This window comes from Dreissena polymorpha, chromosome 8, assembly GCF_020536995.1.
Source record: "Dreissena polymorpha isolate Duluth1 chromosome 8, UMN_Dpol_1.0, whole genome shotgun sequence".
Lineage (NCBI taxonomy): Eukaryota > Metazoa > Mollusca > Bivalvia > Myida > Dreissenidae > Dreissena > Dreissena polymorpha.
The window spans coordinates 38,667,006-38,686,433 of record NC_068362.1 but is presented as its reverse complement, the minus strand read 5'-3'; the positions used below and the strand labels follow the sequence as shown (position 1 = coordinate 38,686,433).

The 19,428-nt window shown below is 35.6% G+C and overlaps 1 protein-coding gene across 1 annotated transcript in view; it reads left to right on the top strand.

The window, feature by feature from the left end:
• Positions 1 to 8,688: 8,688 nt before the first annotated feature.
• The window catches only part of LOC127840455 (anoctamin-7-like), an 81,230-nt gene continuing 70,490 nt past the window's right edge, over positions 8,689 to 19,428 (top strand). The window contains exons 1-2 of the mRNA XM_052368873.1: positions 8,689 to 8,833; positions 15,038 to 15,146. Coding sequence (XP_052224833.1) covers positions 15,042 to 15,146 — 105 coding nt within the window. The 5' untranslated portion in view covers positions 8,689 to 8,833; positions 15,038 to 15,041. The remainder of the gene's footprint in view (positions 8,834 to 15,037; positions 15,147 to 19,428) is intronic.

Genomic DNA, 19,428 nt, shown 5'->3' with positions numbered 1-19,428 from the left:
ATATCTTTCATTATTTGGTATTGAACTGTAAGAACATTAGGGAAACATGGCAGTCAAGTCATTACACAGCTTGCTGGCTACTGATTGAGTTCACACCAAATGTTTCTTTATAAGCTTCACAAAGTGTCGTCATTAAATCTTTCATTATTTGGTATTGAACTGTAAGAACAACAGGGAAACATGGCAGTGGAGTCATTACACGGCTTACTGGCTACTGATTGAGTTCACACCAAATGTTTCTTTATAAGCTTCACAAAGTGTTGTCCCAGAGGGAAACATGGCAGTGGAGTCATTACACGGCTTACTGGCTACTGATTGAGTTCACACCAAATGTTTCTTTATAAGCTTCACAAAGTGTTGTCCCAGAGGGAAACATGGCAGTGGAGTCATTACATGGCTTACTGGCTACTGATTGAGTTCACACCAAATGTTTCTTTATAAGCTTCACAAAGTGTCGTCCCAGATATAGAGAATACTAGGTTAGTGTTGAATACAGAGAAGTTTATGTTGCGAGGCTTAGAACGCCGGAAGCGCGAGCCTTGGCGAGCGCTTTCGGTGTTCGAGCCGAGCAACATAAACTTCTCTGTATTCAACGCTAATCCTAGTATTCTATTTATCCCATTTGATTTTTTCAACGTGACATTTAACATAAATAGATCTAATGACCTTAACAATAATTTTAATTCAGTCATAAAGCGCTTAAAATCTAACAAATGTAACCATGCGTAGTGATATACATGTATTTGTTCTGGTACGCAAAATAGTCTTTAAAAAATTCACACACAAACTGTAAAACAAGTAAAAATAGCACCATATGACTACATTCAATTTTACGCAGTATGCGAATTTTAACACATTACGACCGCGAAAAGAAGATTTTACTTTACTATAATTAATTTTATTTTCGAAAGAAAATGATCAAAATCCAATATGGCGGCGATTGCTCCTGACAAAATGCTGTCGATGTCAACATACATGTACACCATCGACGACCTAGTTCTGGCTACCATAACTTTAAATGTCGCTTTTTTATGATTTTTGACTGGCGCGACTTTGTACAGGTCTGTCAATACTAAATAAACTGTACGCTGAAGTTTCTTTCGCTATCGAAGACCTTGACAATTTTGACGAGTAAACAGACAATTGCAGCGGCTGACACTATTTGACAAAATATACAGGGCAATACGTTTTCCGACTTCGGACGACGAATTTAAGGACGCGCAGAACGTGTTTTTTAGCTCATCTATTTTTTGAAAAAAAATTATGAGCTATTGTCATCACCTTGGCGTCGGCGTTGGCGTTGGCGTTGGCGTTGGCGTTGGCGTCGGCGTCCGGTTAAGTTTTGCGTTTAGGTCCACTTTTCTCAGAAAGTATCAATGCTATTGCATTCAAACTTGGTACACTTACTTACTATCATGAGGGGACTAGGCAGGCAAAGTTAGATAACTCTGGCGTGCATTTTGACAGAATTATGTGCCCTTTTTGTACTTAAAAAATTGCAAATTTTGGTTAAGTTTTGCGTTTAGTTCCACTTTTCTCAGTAAGTATCAATGCTATTGCATTCAAACTTGGTACACTTACTTACTATCATGAGGGGACTGGGCAGGCAAAGTTAGATAACTCTGGCATGCATTTTGACAGAATTATGTGCCCTTTTTATACTTAGAAAATTGACAATTTTGGTTAAGTTTTGTGTTTAGGTCCATTTTATTCCTTAAGCATCAAAGCTATTGCTTTCATACTTGCAACACTTACTAACTATCATAAGGGGACTGTGCAGGCAAAGTAATGTAACTCTGACTGGCATTTTGACAGAATTATGTGCCCTTTTTATACTTAGAAAATTGAAAATTTGATTAAGTTTTGTGTTTAGGTCCACTTTATTCCTACAGTATCAAAGCTATTGCTTTCATACTTGCAAGATTTATGAACTATCATAAGGGGACGGTGCAGGCAAAGTTATGTAACTCTGACTGGCATTTGGACGGAATTATGGGCCCTTTATACTTAGAAAATTGAAAATTTGGTTAAGATTTATGTTTTGGTCACTTTACCCCTAAAGTATCATAGATATTGCTTTCATACTTGGAACACTCACAAACTATCATAAGGGTACAGTAAAAGGACAAGTTGCATAACTCTGGTTGTCATTGTTACGGAATTATGGCCCTTTTTTGACTTAGTAACTTTTAATATATGGTTAAATTTTGTGTTTCGATCCACTCGAAGTATCAAGGCTATTGCTTTCAAACTTCAAATACTTACATGCTATCATGAGGTTACTGTACCTGGCAACTTGAATTTTACTTTGACCTTTGAATGACCTTGACTCTCAAGGTCAAATTATTAAATTTTGCTAAAATTGCCATAACTTCTTTATTTATGATTAGATTTGATTGATACTTTGATGAAACTACTCTTACCTGACATACCACAATAGACTTCACCCAAACCATCCCCCGTGCCCTCCCCCCCCTCCCCCCCCTCCCCCCCCCCCCTAATTTTTTTTTTTTTTTTTTTTTTTTATAAGATCATCTCACAAATGACCACCACACCCTCACACTATACCCCCACCCCACCCCCCCCACCCCCCCCCCAAATTTTTTTTTTGATTTTTTTTTTTTTTTTTTTTTTTTTTTTAAGATCATCTCACAAATTATCACCACACCCTCACACTATACCCCCCCCCCCCCCCCCCCCGATTTTTTTTTTTTTTTTTTTTTTTTTTTTCGCTTTTTTGGAAGATAATGTAATAAATGTCCACAACCCCACACTATACACCCCTCTTCACTCCACTCCTCCCTCCTTTGTGATTGAAAATGAGAGTCCCTTCACCTTTAAAAAGAAAATAGATGAGCGGTCTGCACCCGCAAGGCGGTGCTCTTGTTTATATAATGTTATGGGTATGCCGTGTGTGATCCGATGCATCAATGGCGCCCATGTTAAAATCATTTCCCCGAGAACAGGGAACGACAAAAGTACAAACAAAAATCAAAACACGTAAGAACTAGTATCTTACCTGTAATAATCCTTTAAAATCCATCTAATAATCCATTTTACTCAATAATTGACGATTTTGCATCTAGGGTCTTTAATAATTATTTTAGCATAGTTAAATAAAGACCCTTATGCCATTCTATCACTTTATTCAAATGAGTTTATGAACGCGATAAACTTTCTTCTTCGTCACACGCTACGTCATGTACTCTACATTACTGCTGTTCAAATGAACCGGAGCAGTTTATCTAATAATAGCCGTTGGTAAACTCGGTTGCATTTGCATATTTCTGCATACAAACATAATTATGTTTAAACTTGCACAATGTTTTATTTATCTATGGTAAATTCCCTTATTGTACGAGAAAATAATTTAATATATAAATACACAAAGAATGGAAAACATTCCAGTACACAACCGATAAATGAGTAGAAAATACCCGTGTACAAAATGGGACGTTCCCAATTCCAGTGTGGTGCTATTTTTACCATCTTATACTTTACACAGCTCTATGCAAAACGTGAATTAAATAGGAAAGCAAACATAGCAGATTATTCATGAACTGTGCGATATGTGTATGGCTTGTTGTACATTCTTAATATTTAAGTTAAATGTCAAAAGTATATGCTTTGGTTATAAACAATGCACATTACACGAAATAAGGAAAATGTGATCAATTGACAATTCAGATATGTCGACATACAGTACATGTAGAAAACATGTGAAATAAGTCGCGTTTATAATAAATCGTCAACAAAAATGGGGAAAATGACGCAATAAGTATGTCATTTTATAACGCCATCAATCAGCTGATTCATTATACGGATGGCGAAAAATTATGTCATATGACTAGATTTAAAGGTTGAAGGTCGTATAATTTTGAATAATTAAGTTTTGTCGACTTTGTTATAAATAAAAAAATAACAAAACAAAAATCGTGTAATTTCATATTTCATTTCAACATTTCTTTTGGTGAATATTTCATATGTTTTTCTGCAAAATATGCACATTTTCTTCTAATGGGTGACCTTTAAATTCGATCAATGAACCAAACAGTATCGACCTAATTTTAGCACATATCGCATGACGTCATTTAAAAAGTAGTCCGTGCACGCGACAGGTATATTCCACAGTGTTGAATACAAGCAAGTATATTCCACAACGTGTTATACCGTCAATGTCACGGTGAAAATGGGATAAAAGCCTTTGCAGCATGGCTCCCTCGGGCAGCTCAAATTTACCTTTTTATGTTTTTAAGTGGCCTTTTCACAGATTTTGGCATATTTTGAAGTTTGTCATTAAATGCTTTATATTGATAAATGTAAACATTGGATCTTAAAAGCTCCAGTAAAAAATCAAGAATAAAATTAAAAAAAGGAAAAAAAAGTAGCCCGAACCAGGGCTCGAACTAGTGATCCCCGGAGTCCTGGAGTTAGTCTGAAGTAAAAACGCATTAGCCCTCTCGGCTATTCCGCCGGGTATACACAGTTTAAGTATTTTATAACTTATATAAGCAATCTTCGTAGTTTCATAAATTTAAACGACAACAACAGAACTCTCCAAATTATTCAATCGTTTCGCGTTGCAACGCTTTATAATTTTTAGGTTTTCAAATCGTCAAAAGATACATATAATGGCTATATTGGACTATGGTAAATGTTCAGTAATACTGTTACCTCACAAATATCATAACTAAAACGAAAATTTGCGAATCTGAAACAAATTATTTCAATTTTGTCAATTAACCAAACCGTGAAAAGATCCCTTTAATTCTTATTGTTTTGGATATTTTATGGGTGATCATGTAATGTCGAAAGCTTTGTTGCCAAATTTCCCTCTTAGTAGCCATTGGCTAATTTGGCGAATGGAAGTGTAAGCTCTGTGCAGTGCACATGCATCATTGGCTAATCAAGAATGACACTCGGCCTAAACTGGATTGTCCGAAGAAGAGACTTCCTTCAAACGAAATTAGCACACTCATTAAAGCGGAAAGTGTCATCCCTAATAATACATTCTCCCACACTGCATGCTCAACACTTCAGGCATGCTGCAAGTCCTGTAATGAAGACATCTGCCGATTTGTTTGTTACTATTAAAGTCATCTTTATTGAATTGTTATGTATATTGTTATGTGACATTTAATGAATTTCATATACATTTGCATAAATTGTCATTATTTCAAGATAAAAATGTGAACCTCAACATTTATATGCATATGTGTATGAATAAATTGCACAAAATAGATGTATGTGTTAATTTGTGAGAATATATGGGTGTAAATTAATTGTTTATTTTCTAGCCTATCGAAGTCCAGTTGCGATGTAATACAGATACTTACAGATGTCGTTCCAGCAGTAGGTTGAGTCCCCATCCTTTAATGCTAGCTCCTCGTTTTCATCACTGGAATTATCCTAAAAACTTTTAGTAAATTTGAGACACCGTGAAATGATATTTTATGGGTTGATCGCTTAGGAATTTATCTATTTGTCTTTCAAAAGAGTGTACCGTATTAGCAGATATTACATGTTCGGGTAATTTGTTCCATATGTACACAATCCGGTAACAAAACGATTATTTCCTAACATCCAGTCTTGATTGCCATTTAAAAAGTTTATGCTCATGCCCCCTTGTAAATGTTGATTGACTAGTGTTTTTCTCGAATAAGTTTGAAACGGCTGGTTCGTATTTCATAGTAATTATTGTCCCCTACCAGTTTCACCGCAGCGGACTTATGGTTTTCGCTCTGTGCGTCTGTGACTCTGTCACACTTTTCTGGATCCTGCGATAAATTTAAAAGTTCTTCATATTTGTTCATGAAACGTGAAAAATGGATAGATGGCACTATGGACATTTTGCACATTATTTCATTTTGTTCATACGTCAAAAATTCTGGTTGCTATGGCAACAAATAGTCTAGAAATACTTATGAAAATGGTAGTTTTCTGGATCCTGCGATTACTTTAAAAAGTTCATCATATTGTTTTTATGAAACTTGAAACATGGATGGATGGCAATATGGACATTATGCACATCATTTCATTTTGTTCCTACGTCAAAAATTCTGGTTGCTATGGAAACAAATAAAAAAAATCTGACAAATGGGGAATGTCTGACAATGGTGGAGCCGGTAGGGGACATATATTGCTTGGCAATAGTCTTGTTTTATATGCTTCAATGAGGTCTCCTCGTAATCTTCTATAAGCAGAGTAGGTAATTTCAGATCCTTCAATCTCTCCTCATATGACATTTCAGATAAACCAGGCACTTGTTTATCGTACGCCTTTGAACATTTTCTAACATTTCCATGTCTTTTCAGTTGTGGATTCCAGACTGGATTCGCACATTCTAAATGAGGTCTTACCAACGATGTGAACAGAGTTTAAAAAACTTTCTTATCTACATATTCAAACGTTCGCAAAATACTCAACGACTTAATTTGCTTTATTAACTTTTTCATTTATATGTTTGTCAAATTTTAATTTGTTATCAATAACGACACCTATATCTTTCTCTTCAGTACACTTTGCCATATGTTTAAAGTTTTGTCTAACTTTTATTCAAAATCACTAGTTTTATTGTTACCACATCAAATCACTTTACATTTGTCTGGGTGAAATTTTAACTTCAATTTATCTGCCCATTCTTTCATTTCAAAAAGCACTTCACGATCATCAAAAGTCATTATTTGCCTAAAGATTTAAGTATCGTCTGCAAATAGAAATATCTTACTTTCATTTGATATACTCTAGGGCGATTCATTTATATATAGTACAAAACATATCGGCCCGAGCACAGATATACTCTAGGGCGAGTCATTTATATATAGTACAAAACATATCGGCCCGAGCACAGATCCTCGCGGTATACCACTCGTAATACTATTCCATTCTGAACTCGATCCATTTACTATGACACGTTGTTTTAGGTTGCTTAAAAAAGCCTGTAACCAGTCTATATATTTTTGGACCAAAACTATACATTTTCAGTTTGTGAATTTACTATGCATGACTTACTTTATCAAATGCCTTCATGAAATCACATTAGGCCACATCTACAGCTCCCCCATTTATCTACAATTTCAGTCCACCTATCTATAAGTGTCAAAAGTTGCAAAACAGTCGAACCACCAGATAAAGTTACATTGCTTAGCACTAAATAACCCATTCACTCTCATATGTTTTACAATTTCTTCGCTGACAATAGTCTCCATAACTTTACATAAAATACAAATAATCCTATGGTTTGCATCATCATTGCTACAATTACACCGGGACGATGCTGATTTCGAAAAACAACCACTATAAAATGGATTTGCATTAAGCAAGCGCAAAGATGTAGGCAATAATAAAGATGCGCTAGTATGTACATGTACACTACTGAGTAGATCCGCAACGGACCTGAAAAGTAAGCGTTAGATTGGCACCCGTTTAATATCTGGCCCCTCTCTTCCAGATAGTTGTTGAGTGCTACAGACTACTGTAGGATGACGTCGGGGGATACAACTGTCATTTAGACGATCCTTTGTGAATAAATCTGATACAAGTGTGATGTGTGGGCGCTCTAAAACCGGTATAAAATGCCATAGTGTGAGGTTTAGCCACTTGTTTGTGTAGGTAGAGAGCTGGATCTCCTAGTTTGGCATCTGATCACTGACGCTCGATTGGTCATTGTCGGCCCGGGTACTACTTACATGTACCCCGGGTACTCTAAGTATACTTACATGTACCCCGGGTACGGTAAATATACTAAAACGTACCCGAAAAATGTAACGCTAAATCGGTCGTTGTCAGCTATTTTTTTGAAATCAATTATATTCACATTTATGTCAATTTTCTGTAAAATGGCCACTATATTATCGAAACTCATACTAAAAAAGCGTGTTGATGCAATTTTTTTAAAAGAGAAATTCATTTAAGATAATCGGTAGCGTGTTTTACATCGGATTTTGGGCTGGAATACAACTTGGGTACAGTCTAATATCGACCAGGTACAATTACGTATATTTACCGTACCTGGGGTACATGTAAGTATACTTAAGAGTACCCGGGGTACATGTAAGTAGTACCCGAGCTGACAGTGACCAATCGAGCTATACTGACTGGTTGCCTGTAACTGAATGTAATTGATTAATTTTGACTGTGATATTTAAAAATGTGATCAATCAATGCATTGTGATTCAAAATCTGTGATAATTGCATTCCAATTGTTAAATGTTGTATATTTTACTATGCTCATATATTACCTCTTCAGATAGAGCGATAGAGCACTCATTCTAAATAGATTTTGTGCCGGCGCCTATTTGCTAGGAGGTGTAAACTGTACGAAGATGCTCAGTTGGGTATGAATTTAGGTGAACAATTTATACATGGTTTATTTTATAAATCCTTAAGTTAAGGAAGTAAAACATACGGTCATTTCTGGGGGTTTTCTGTAAAAACGGGAAATTCGGTAGTTCTACAAATCTGTAAAAACAGATGTAACAACTATATTTTAAATGAGGATAGCTATTTTGTAACGATTATTTGTATTATATGATTCACCTGTGTTCTCTACATTTTAGTCCAACTGATTTATACGTGCACTATCTGCACATTCCTTTTCCCTTTTATCTACGACGTCTAAACCAGTATAATCAATCTTTCTTATGGTGGTATTTGGTTCTGTTAGGTGTGTTGACGTCTTAATCTGAATCGTTATCGAACATGGCTGTTAATAATTGTTTATGTTTGTTACGGCTGTGAGTGTCTTGTGTAATAGCGGTCGCGTATAAATCATGAATGGATATTTCGCATAAAGTTTGAGGAATAAATATCTGACTATTTTACTACATCTTTGGTAAGTGATATTTGTTTGTTGTTATGGAATTAACATTGATAAAATAACATTTTGATGTGATTGATATATTGAATAGATGTGGGTGGGGTAATTCCTGTACAAAATGTACTGTAGCGTATGATTCTCACTGTTATTTTTACCATTTCGGGATAAGGGCCGGATCCCTTTGGATTGGGAAAAATCGCGGTGCTTTGACAAATTTTAGAAATTAGTGTTGTATTTTTGCTAACAAATGCTGGGACGATTGATTGAACTTTACCGGTACACAACACTTAACATCAAACAGCGTACCCTTACCCTAACCCTTGATACCTAACACATAACAACTAACGCAACACTTTATAATCTTTTTTATCCTATATATTCCCTTAGTATCGGGGGCTACCGCCCCCCAACCCCCGCTTTGTCGATAGTGGTAAACAACTGCGTACCGGTAAAGTTCAGTCTAGCCCAAATGCTTAAAAAAAGGGAATTGAAGTGTTTTAAATGTTTACTTTAAGAAAGTGTAACTTGTAGAGCTGCATGGGAGATAAAAAAATGTTGCTCTTAAAAAAACAAAAGATTTATGACCAGATTTCGCCCGACATCAGATTCATTGTACGTGTTTGTGCAAAATTGAAGGTATTTCCCAGGAACATATACCAACAGAGGTCGTCATGATACATGTACAACAAATTCAATGTCTGGCTATCGCCGGACCATAACCGTGAGTCTGATCTTCTTTCTCTCAACTCCTGCACTTCCGTAAGTGGACGTCTGGGCGTAAATTACGCCCGAAAAACGGCAGTCGTACATCCATTATGCAAATGGTGGAAGTCCGATAATTCGCATGTACGCTATTTTCTAATACACAATACATACTCATGTCAACAGTAAAATCGGGTTATTCAGACCATTAACTCCGCCTAAGAGCTACTGTTTTCAATGAATTTCTCTCAGTGAGTGGCCAATATTGATTTTTCCAGCTGTCAATCAAATTCTTCTCGGTAAGCCCATCAGCCAATCAGCGCTCAGTCAGCTAAAAACACGCCTACCCCACGTGAAGCTGGCAACCTCTGTGCTATGAAGTTTTTATTCAGCAATTAAGTATTTAAGTTCACGCTTTCCCCTAGGAAGAATGACGTGATGTTGTACATGATGTCTAATTTTCTCATGTTTCTCATGATCGGTACACGAAAAACACGAGAAATGTTTATTTGTTGATAGAATTTTCATTACTTTCCGTGAATAATAAAATCTGGAAATGATTTCGGATAACACGTTTAATTATACGCATTTGAAATTTCTGAAATTGATAAATGTATTTTGTTATATCAATGGCCATAACACATAATGCAATAAATAGTTAAATAACGTGTTTTGAGATTGCCAAACTATACATACTTATTGGTCTACATGCATGAATGACCTGACAAGTTATATCGCGATTGGGAATGAAGTGTACTCGGTAAAATTTAAAGAAAGACGCGTTTTTATACTGAGAAATTTGCTTTCACTTACGCAAACTTTTCTGAAAGGAGGTACATGTAACATTTTAAATTCAGTCGTTGATTTGTCTTAATTACTTAATATGAACAGTGCTCTATGCTCTCAAATCACGTCACGTGATTAATGCATGTTCAATGGGAATTCCCCCATCCCACAATTCAATTTGTATATGCACTTGCGTAAAATGGCGGAGGTTTGCAGACGTCAATATTGGCTGTATTTTGATTTAGAAAATAGAAGTCGTAATAATAGAAGATAATCAGGTAATGGATAGAGTTGGAACATGTACGTATATTAAAATTCTGAAATAAAAGTGGGACATCAAAATTTATGCCTGGGACGTCCAAAATTTTAGGCTTGGAAGTCAGGACTTCCAACTTTTAAAAGCTTACCGTAGCGCTGCTCAACTCTATTCCTTCCCGAGCCCGACGTCGGGTACAATTTTAAGTGAGACTTAAATTTAATTCAGACGCCGCCCGATGCTACAAAATGACCCTGTGACGATGCGATCATGGGTCAGGCACCAGCTCGTTGATCGGAAAAATATGATTGGAGTCAATGGACAGTGATCTGGCTCAATTTGTGACAGTGGTATTAAACTGCATCACTCATCGGACCCCGGACGGCTCCGACGTGTCCCTTCTTCTGGATGCCTGGAGATTGGACACATCGGCCGGCGACCTGATTATTTGTGACTGAGGCATAACCTAACTTTCATAACCAACTATAGTTGCATCTATATTTTCTCACCATCAATGATGTACATCATTGTACATCACAATCACAGTCGTGAAGTGCAACCAAAAAAAACAAACTTGCTTCCATTATGCATGCCATAATCTGGACTATGTGAGTGTTTTTCTCTGGAGAGCAAAGGGGTATGGCGCATTATATTGAAAAAGGGCATTTAAACGCACAGTTTAGGCAAAAAAGGGCAAAATGTTCTGTAAATACCTGGTTTTGGGAGAAACATTCAATCGCAGCAGAGGCAGTTGTTGAAAAACATAAAAAAATAAAATAGCACATTTTATGGTTATTGATGTATTTTTCTTACTCCAATCAATATTAATATAATTACATTGCATTTTCTTCCATTTAAGTTCTATTATACACAGATCCACTAACATATAAATGGAACCGAGTTTGTTTTCCCATTTTCTAAAGATAATCGTGTCAGATGTTAAAACTTTACGAGTAAACTGAACGCTAATAAATTGGCAAACAATAGTTTCCATGACATACCAGTGATTTTTTTTGCCCCAAATTACCACCGATTTTCGGCTGCTTCCCAATTGCAAAATTCCACTTTTTTTTCCAAAAAATCTGACCAAAATTTCCCAAAAAAAGCCCAATTTTCAAAAACATTAATTTTTTTATTTTATTTTTTAAGAAAGAACTATCTTATGACTAAATTATGATTTCTTAACTCTGGATCTCAACTTTATTTTTTAAACATCCTACAAAATAAATAACTTTAATTTAGTCCTTTTTGTCATAAATAATTCCCAAATTTGCAACTTTAATTGATTAAAAAAATCCCAATTTGACCAGACTCCTTTTCCCCAAATGGCTAGAAACCCCCTGAACATGCACTTAAAAACAATATTAATTCAGTTACTTATAATAATATTTATAATGCTTAATTTTTCCCTATTTCATGGTTTATTGCGCTATTTTTCCCAATTTCACGGTTTATCGTGCTAATTTTCCCAATTCAAATGGCACAGGCTGTAACAAATAAAAGCAAAAAAAATCACTGCATACATCCACTTAGTGGAGTACTAATAAATATGTTGTTGCCGCAGTTGGTATCTTAAAGGTTTTATGCATCATTGGTAATCACAGGCATTTAATTTATCACTTCTAAATGTATGATCTCCTCTTTTGCAAACAGTGACAATTTATACTAGAACTGTATTGTCCGCTTTCTTGTGAAAATGATGTAAGCGACAGGTGCGTACATGTATAGCCAAATTCGCGATTTGCATTTTGTTTAATTAGTATACGGTACAGTAATTGTTTCAATAATTAATTATCTAGAAGACAATAACGATAAAGATACAATTGGTTTGTGTTTGTTTAAAAAAAAAAATTACGCATATAAATAAATGAATTGATATTACTGTATTATGCATGAAATGCACAATTTCCACCAGGATTAGACTGGGTTTTCATCTTAAGTCTCATAAGTTACTGTCCACGATTTTATCATGGAGGAGTACACAATACGGAACTATTAGTGTGCTTGGTACATTTGTATAACAAAGATTGACACGGGCTTATTCACGCATGACTTATTCACAACCGCAGGAATCTTCACTTTTGTGAGGGCATTCTCTGATACTAGTCAGCTAAGAAGTTTGGTCAAGGGGCAATTAAGATGTTATCAATAAGGGCCTGTGGTGGCTTTTGCCTATGAAAAGAGCAGAGTGGCACTTAAAAAAGGCGGCATGGCGCTGCGCCAGAGCTCCAGATAAGGGTCGTATTTTCGTAATTACAAATTATTTTCAAGTCCGTTACGCATTTATTTTAAAATCTTGTCGTACCATTAAGAATTACAAAATCAAGTTACGAATATTATTTTTACATCGGTTCGTATCAATTTTTATTGAGTTCTTTTCGTGTATTTAAGATCTTTGCGGTGCGTATATAGAATGGTTATCGGGTTTGTTTAACAAAGCGCATTTTTCCAACAAAAGCGGCGAATACAGTCTATCTGTCAAAAAACAATGGCGGCGCCCAGAGGGTCTTAAAAACTGCAAAGCGTGCAAAAACACGCTTTTAACATATTGTACGCAAAGTGAGCCGAAGTTAAATGTTAAGAAAGACGTTATAGAAAAGATCTTATACGATGTTGTATGTTCAGTTGCTGACACAGTCGGAAAAGCTAAACAAAAAAGCGAGACACGACGGGTCCAAACTTAAACACAAAAAAAAACATTGAACGAGTGGAAGGGACAAGTCCTGTGGCTAATCGTTGAAAAGATTGAAGGGGAGACCCGTTTTAATTGTGAAATATGTAAGAATTCATCTAAGGCATGCCATCTAAGCACAGTATGGGCATATGAAGGTATTTGAAAAATAAAATTGTATAATACTGAAAAGACACTGTTGAACTCGTATAAATAAAGTTGCTAGTATGTTTATTTTGATTTTTTTGCATGAAAATAACCATTATTATTTATTTTGAGGTCATTTAGAAAAAATAAGAATTATTTTCCAAAACTTAGTAGTAACGTTAAGAATAAAATTTCAGAGTTAAGAATTCTTTTTGAAAAACTGGTTGTAATTTAAGAATTTCACAAAACCTTATCTGGAGCTCTGCGCTGCGCCATGCAAAAAGGGACTTTGGAAAAAGTTCGAAAAACACTATATGTCATCCATTGTATTTCAAATTGACATGCAGCTGCAACTTGCAGAAAGTCAAATTGATACATGCAGCAGAATTTCACTTCATCCACGTGAAGGTGTATTATATTGCTGCCTGTCAATGGTCAATACTGAATCTGAACATTCAAAGTGTTTAACCCTTTGCATGCTGGGTAATTTGTTGTCTGCTAAAATGTCGTCTGCTGAATTTCTAAAATTAGCATTTTTTTCGATTTTTTTTCAAAGAATACTATCAGAATAGCAAACAGTTTGGATCCAGATGAGACGCCACGTTCTGTGGCGTCTCATCTGGATCCAAACTGTTTGCAAAGGCCTTCACAACTCGGTTCCCTCACTGTAAGGGTTAATATACATGTACAATATAGTTTTTGATGTTGTTAAAAATAGTTGAATGTAAATATTGCACCATAAAATCTTGTTAAAATGCGCTTAATTAATTATAACAAAAGTAATTAGATCAACAATTATTTTTTGTGCAACTTATACCCCCAGGTTTTCCAAGCAGATGCCATCATTGTTGCTTGCTTTTGATCTGGACACAGGATTTACACAGAATATGGGAGAATTGTATGTTTGCAAATTCCATGTTAGAAGTAAAATTTGGGTTATGATTTGTATGCCCCCGAAAGAGGACATACAGTGATCGCACTGTCCGTCCGTCTGTCTGTCCATCACACTTAGCGTTTAGCTTTCTAAAAATGCTCATAACTTCTATGTCGCTTCAGATGTAATCATTATATTTGGTATGCATGTGTATATGAACACGGCCCTTCCAAACGCACACAAATTTTGACCCCTTTGACCTTGAACTTAGGGTCCGCGATTAGGTTTCGAAATCTGCGTTTAGGTTTCGAAAAATGCTAAATAACTTCTATCAAAGCGTTTTCGGGAGCATATGTCATCCTATAGAGACAGCTCTTGTTAGTTCTTGTATTTCAAATAATAACGACTGATAGCAGTTATATCTGTTGTGCGAAAACAATATAGATTAAAAAAATAAGGATGAAGGACTCAAAAAAATTGTAACGCTGCCAGAGTGGGGGATCAGTAACAAGACGGACTCTTAATCCATAACATGCCGGGAAATTTGTCGTCTGCTAAAATGCTGAATTTCTAAAATTAGCATTTTCTTCGATTTTATTCAAAGACTACTATCAGAATAGCAAACAGTTTGGATCCTGATGACACACCACGTTCTGTGGCGTCTCATGTGGATCCAAACTGTTTGCAAAGGCCTTCAAAATTCCGTTCCAGCACTGAAAGAGTTAAGCCATTACATGTTTTCGACTTTTATCTGTTGATGTGTTCACTAATTTTGTATTGTAGGGAAATGTCAGAGAAGTATTCACTGAACGGGCGGGAGTATCCCCTCGAAAACTACGGGGCTGTGAAACGCAAACACGAGGACAAAGTGCGCATCATACCCGAGGACAATGTGAGCTTTGCTTTTTATTTATTGATTGAGACTGGCCCTTAGAGTCAATTGATTTTTATGCCCCCGAATTGATAGATCGGGGGTATATTGTTTTTGGCTTGTCTGTCTTTCTTTCTTTCTGTCTGTCATTCTGTCCCAAAACTTTAACCTTACAGTCAAGTTTTGCAATAACTTTTGAAATATTGAACATAGCAACTTGATATTTGGCATGCATGTGTATCTCATGGAGCTGCACATTTTGAGTGGTGAAAGGTCAAGGTCATCCTTCAAGGCCAAAGGTAAAAAAACAAAACAAAAACGGCGCATTAGGGGGCATTGTGTTTCTGACAAACACATCTCTTGTTGAAACAAGGGATGGTTTTAGCAACGTCGATCCCCATGTGTTCATTTATTTACCTGCATTTATTATTATGCTTATTTGTGCAACATTCTGGGAAAACTGGGCTTAATGCATGTGCGTAAAGTATTAATCCACATTAGCCTGCGCAGCCCGCGTAGGCAAATCATGGACAACAATTTCCACTTTTATGGTATTTCGTTTATTCCATTTTGGATACAGAATTTGTAGAGAAAAAAAGCAGATAGGCTGAGAGTCGTATCTAAGTTTTATATAGTCAATTTCAGGTAGAATGTTATAGTTTGAACAACAGTTGCATTTTTATGTCCCCCACTATAGTAGTGGGGGACATATTGTTTTTGCCCTGTCTGTTGGTTGATCTGTTGGTTGGTTGGTCTGTTGGTTGGTTGGTTTGCGCCAACTTTAACATTTTGCAATAACTTTTGCTATATTGAATATAGCAACTTGATATTTGGCATGCATGTGTATCTCATGGAGCTGCACATTTTGAGTGGTGAAAGGTCAAGGTCAAGGTCATCCTTCAAGGTCAGAGGTCAAATGTATATGTGGCCAAAATCGCTCATTTTATGAATACTTTTGCAATATTGAAGATAGCAACTTGATATTTGGCATGCATGTGTATCTCATGGAGCTGCACATTTTGAGTGGTGAAAGGTCAAGGTCAAGGTCATCCTTCAAGGTCAGAGGTCAAATATATGTAGCTCAAATCGCTTATTTTATGAATACTTTTGAATTATTGAAGATAGCAACTTGATATTTGGCATGCATGTGTATCTCATGGAGCTGCACAATTTGAGTGGTGAAAGGTCAAAGTCATCCTTCAAGGTCAGAGGTCAAATATATGTGGCCCAAATCGCTTATGTTATAAATACTTTTGCAATATTGAATATAGCAACTTGATATTTGGCATGCATGTGTATCTCATGGAGCTGCACATTTTGGGTGGTGAAAGGTCAAGGTCAAGGTCATCCTTCAAGGTCAAATATATGGGTCAAAATTGCTCATGTAATGTCACTTCTGCAATATTGAAGCTAGCAATTTTATATTTTTTTCTTTGTGTAATGCTTTAAATCTTACTTTCTCTGATTTATTTACATTTCTGTTTTTTTTTATGGTATTTGTTTATGCGGTTTGTATTTATAAGTTTTTTTTGCATACAGCATTTTCTGTTTAACTTTGAGTTATGTGGTCATGTTCATCTTATTGTGTTAATAATTTATACTAAATATGAAACATGCACACTTAACTCTTTCAGTGCTCGAACCGAATTTTTAAGGCCTGTGTAACGTAATGTATATATAATATATATAATAATAGAATTTATCTCATAGAACCTTCGGGTAGGGTATACATATAATATATATAATAATAGAAAAAATTCATTTGAAAGAGTGAGTTGTGTAACGTCATAGAACTTTCGAGTAGGGTATACATATAATATATATAATAATAGACTTTATCTCATTGTACATTATTGTGTTGTTATTGTCGTGTTATTGTTGTATAAACAAACTAATTTAGGAGATAGAACCTTCGGGTAGGGTGTAATGAAATTTGAAAATTGATTATGTAGATGTGTAATGTAATGGGTTATAATGAATATATTACTTTATGAAAAGTCAATAGAAATATTTCAGCGAGATGTAACTAACAGAAAACATAAGAATCGTGACTTGCAAAATGCATATAAGCAATTAGTAAATACATTAAGCGGGGAGGACCAGAAAACATAAGATTCGTGACTCGTAAAATGCATATAAATAATTAGTAAATACATTAAGCAGGGAGGACTGACATTCCGATACGTGTTCCAGGTGTGAATACACCTGTGAACACAAATTGGCTTGTCAAAATTACATAGGGGCCCGCGATTACAGGCGGTGTAAAATCTGTAGGAATCATACATCATCTGTCTATATACGTCAAGATACACACGTTGACGTCCATTACTTGTTGACAGGCGTGGGTCACGAATTAAGCGAATACACAACGGGATCAGTATAAATAACCCTCAAAATAGGCAGACGGTACCTCGCTTTCTCTTAGGAATTATTCACGTTATGTTATTTACTTTGACTTTGAAATTATTATAGAACAATTTTGGTGTTAGGGAATAGAGTAAAATAAAAGAAATATTTTAGACATCAGAGACTTGTTTTATCTTCACTAAAGTACATCCGATTACGTGACACCTTTGGAAACAGTTTGGATCCAGATGAGACGCCACGGAACATGGCGTCTCATCAGGATCCAAACTGTTTGCTATTCTGATAGTATTCTTTGGATTTTTTTTCCGAAGATTAGAAAATGCTAATTTTACAAATTCAGCAGGTGACATTTTAGCAGACGACAAATTACCCAACATGCACACTTAACTGTAACTCTACCCTAACATGTGATAAACTAAGTATGAGAATGCCCAGTTGAACACAAATACCTACATTATACATGGTTTACATACCTCATGTGATATGGTTTAAAATATGCACTTTTGTTGTATTGTCATGAGTGAGGTTTACAAAAAGACATAAATAACATAAGTATTTAGACATGCACTGTGAAACTATACAGCATAAATACATGTACATGCAGCCATGTTTGTCCTACTTTATAAAAGTACCCGTTAAAGGTACTTTCCCAATAGAGGAAAAACATCAAAATTCCCAAGTACTGTCTTAAAAAGTCCCAAAAGGAAGGAATATGGCATCAATTTTGTTCCAAAAGTGCATTACATGTATCTGGTAGTGAACATTAATCAAATGGGTACTGAAACTGAACATTTAAAGCCATGTAAATGAATATTTAATTTGTGTGTGCAATTAATACCAAGCAGTTTAAAAGACCCATAATTCCCAAGCTAAAGATTTCACAGCTGCAATGTTCCAGATTTCAGGTTTTTTGCACTAACTTTCCCCAATTGGTACGTTAAATGGTACTGGTACTTTTCCAAAAGGGGCAGACAAATTCGCTGTAGAATGAATACCTATGTCATGAGATACAATAGACACTTGAGCCTTGCTATATTATATACATGTACTGTAATCCTTTCCCACTAAGAAGCAAAGTGAAAATGGCTATGTGCCAACCCATGCGAAAGACATTGGACCTTGGACATTTCAGATAAAATTTGCTGAGGTCCTGATTCCGAAAACTGTCAGATCTCGTGTCCGACAAAAAAACTATGTAAAATGTGTTTTAGTTAAAAATGAAATATGTTTAAAAATAACGGATTGGTTTATCTTTATGTTACTTCGATTGATAATTTAACTATTAAATAAAACGGATTTTACCAACCAGTCAAACTTGCTATTTTTAGATGGTCGCTTTAGCGACCGTCTAATGTGCTTGATGTAAAATTCAGGTTGATACGGCCTGGGTATGATTAGCCCAATTCCCGCTTACACTACGCGCGAAGAAAGAGTTGTATAATTTATGCAAGAGGTTTGAGTTCTCCAATTATGTTTATTCACAAATGGAAACATTATATTAATATCGTGTTAAATGCAATAGTTTCGAATGGTGTTTTATAGAAAAGAATAAAAAAAACAATGATCGTATTGCACGTGTCGCGGAGGAGATTGTTTATGAATGATTAAAATAGTCCACTTTCTGCTGCGTCTGCGTGACGTAGTATTTTCGCTCATCTCATTCATAAATCTGAGGCTGGCGATAAACAAAGGGGAGTCCGGGTGAGAATTACGCACTAGTATAAGGTTACGCTTGTTTATATTCACAGGTCTCAATTAATAACACGTTGACCACGAGTTCAACAATTATTACAGGGATACGATAGACAACATAGAAATGATTCATTATCGCTGAAACTGTTAAAAAACATTTAAATATAACAAGAATATTCTCTAAAAAATGTAGTCTTGCTGTTTTGAAATAAGGTTTGGAATTTTGGTTTCTAAATAACTTAAT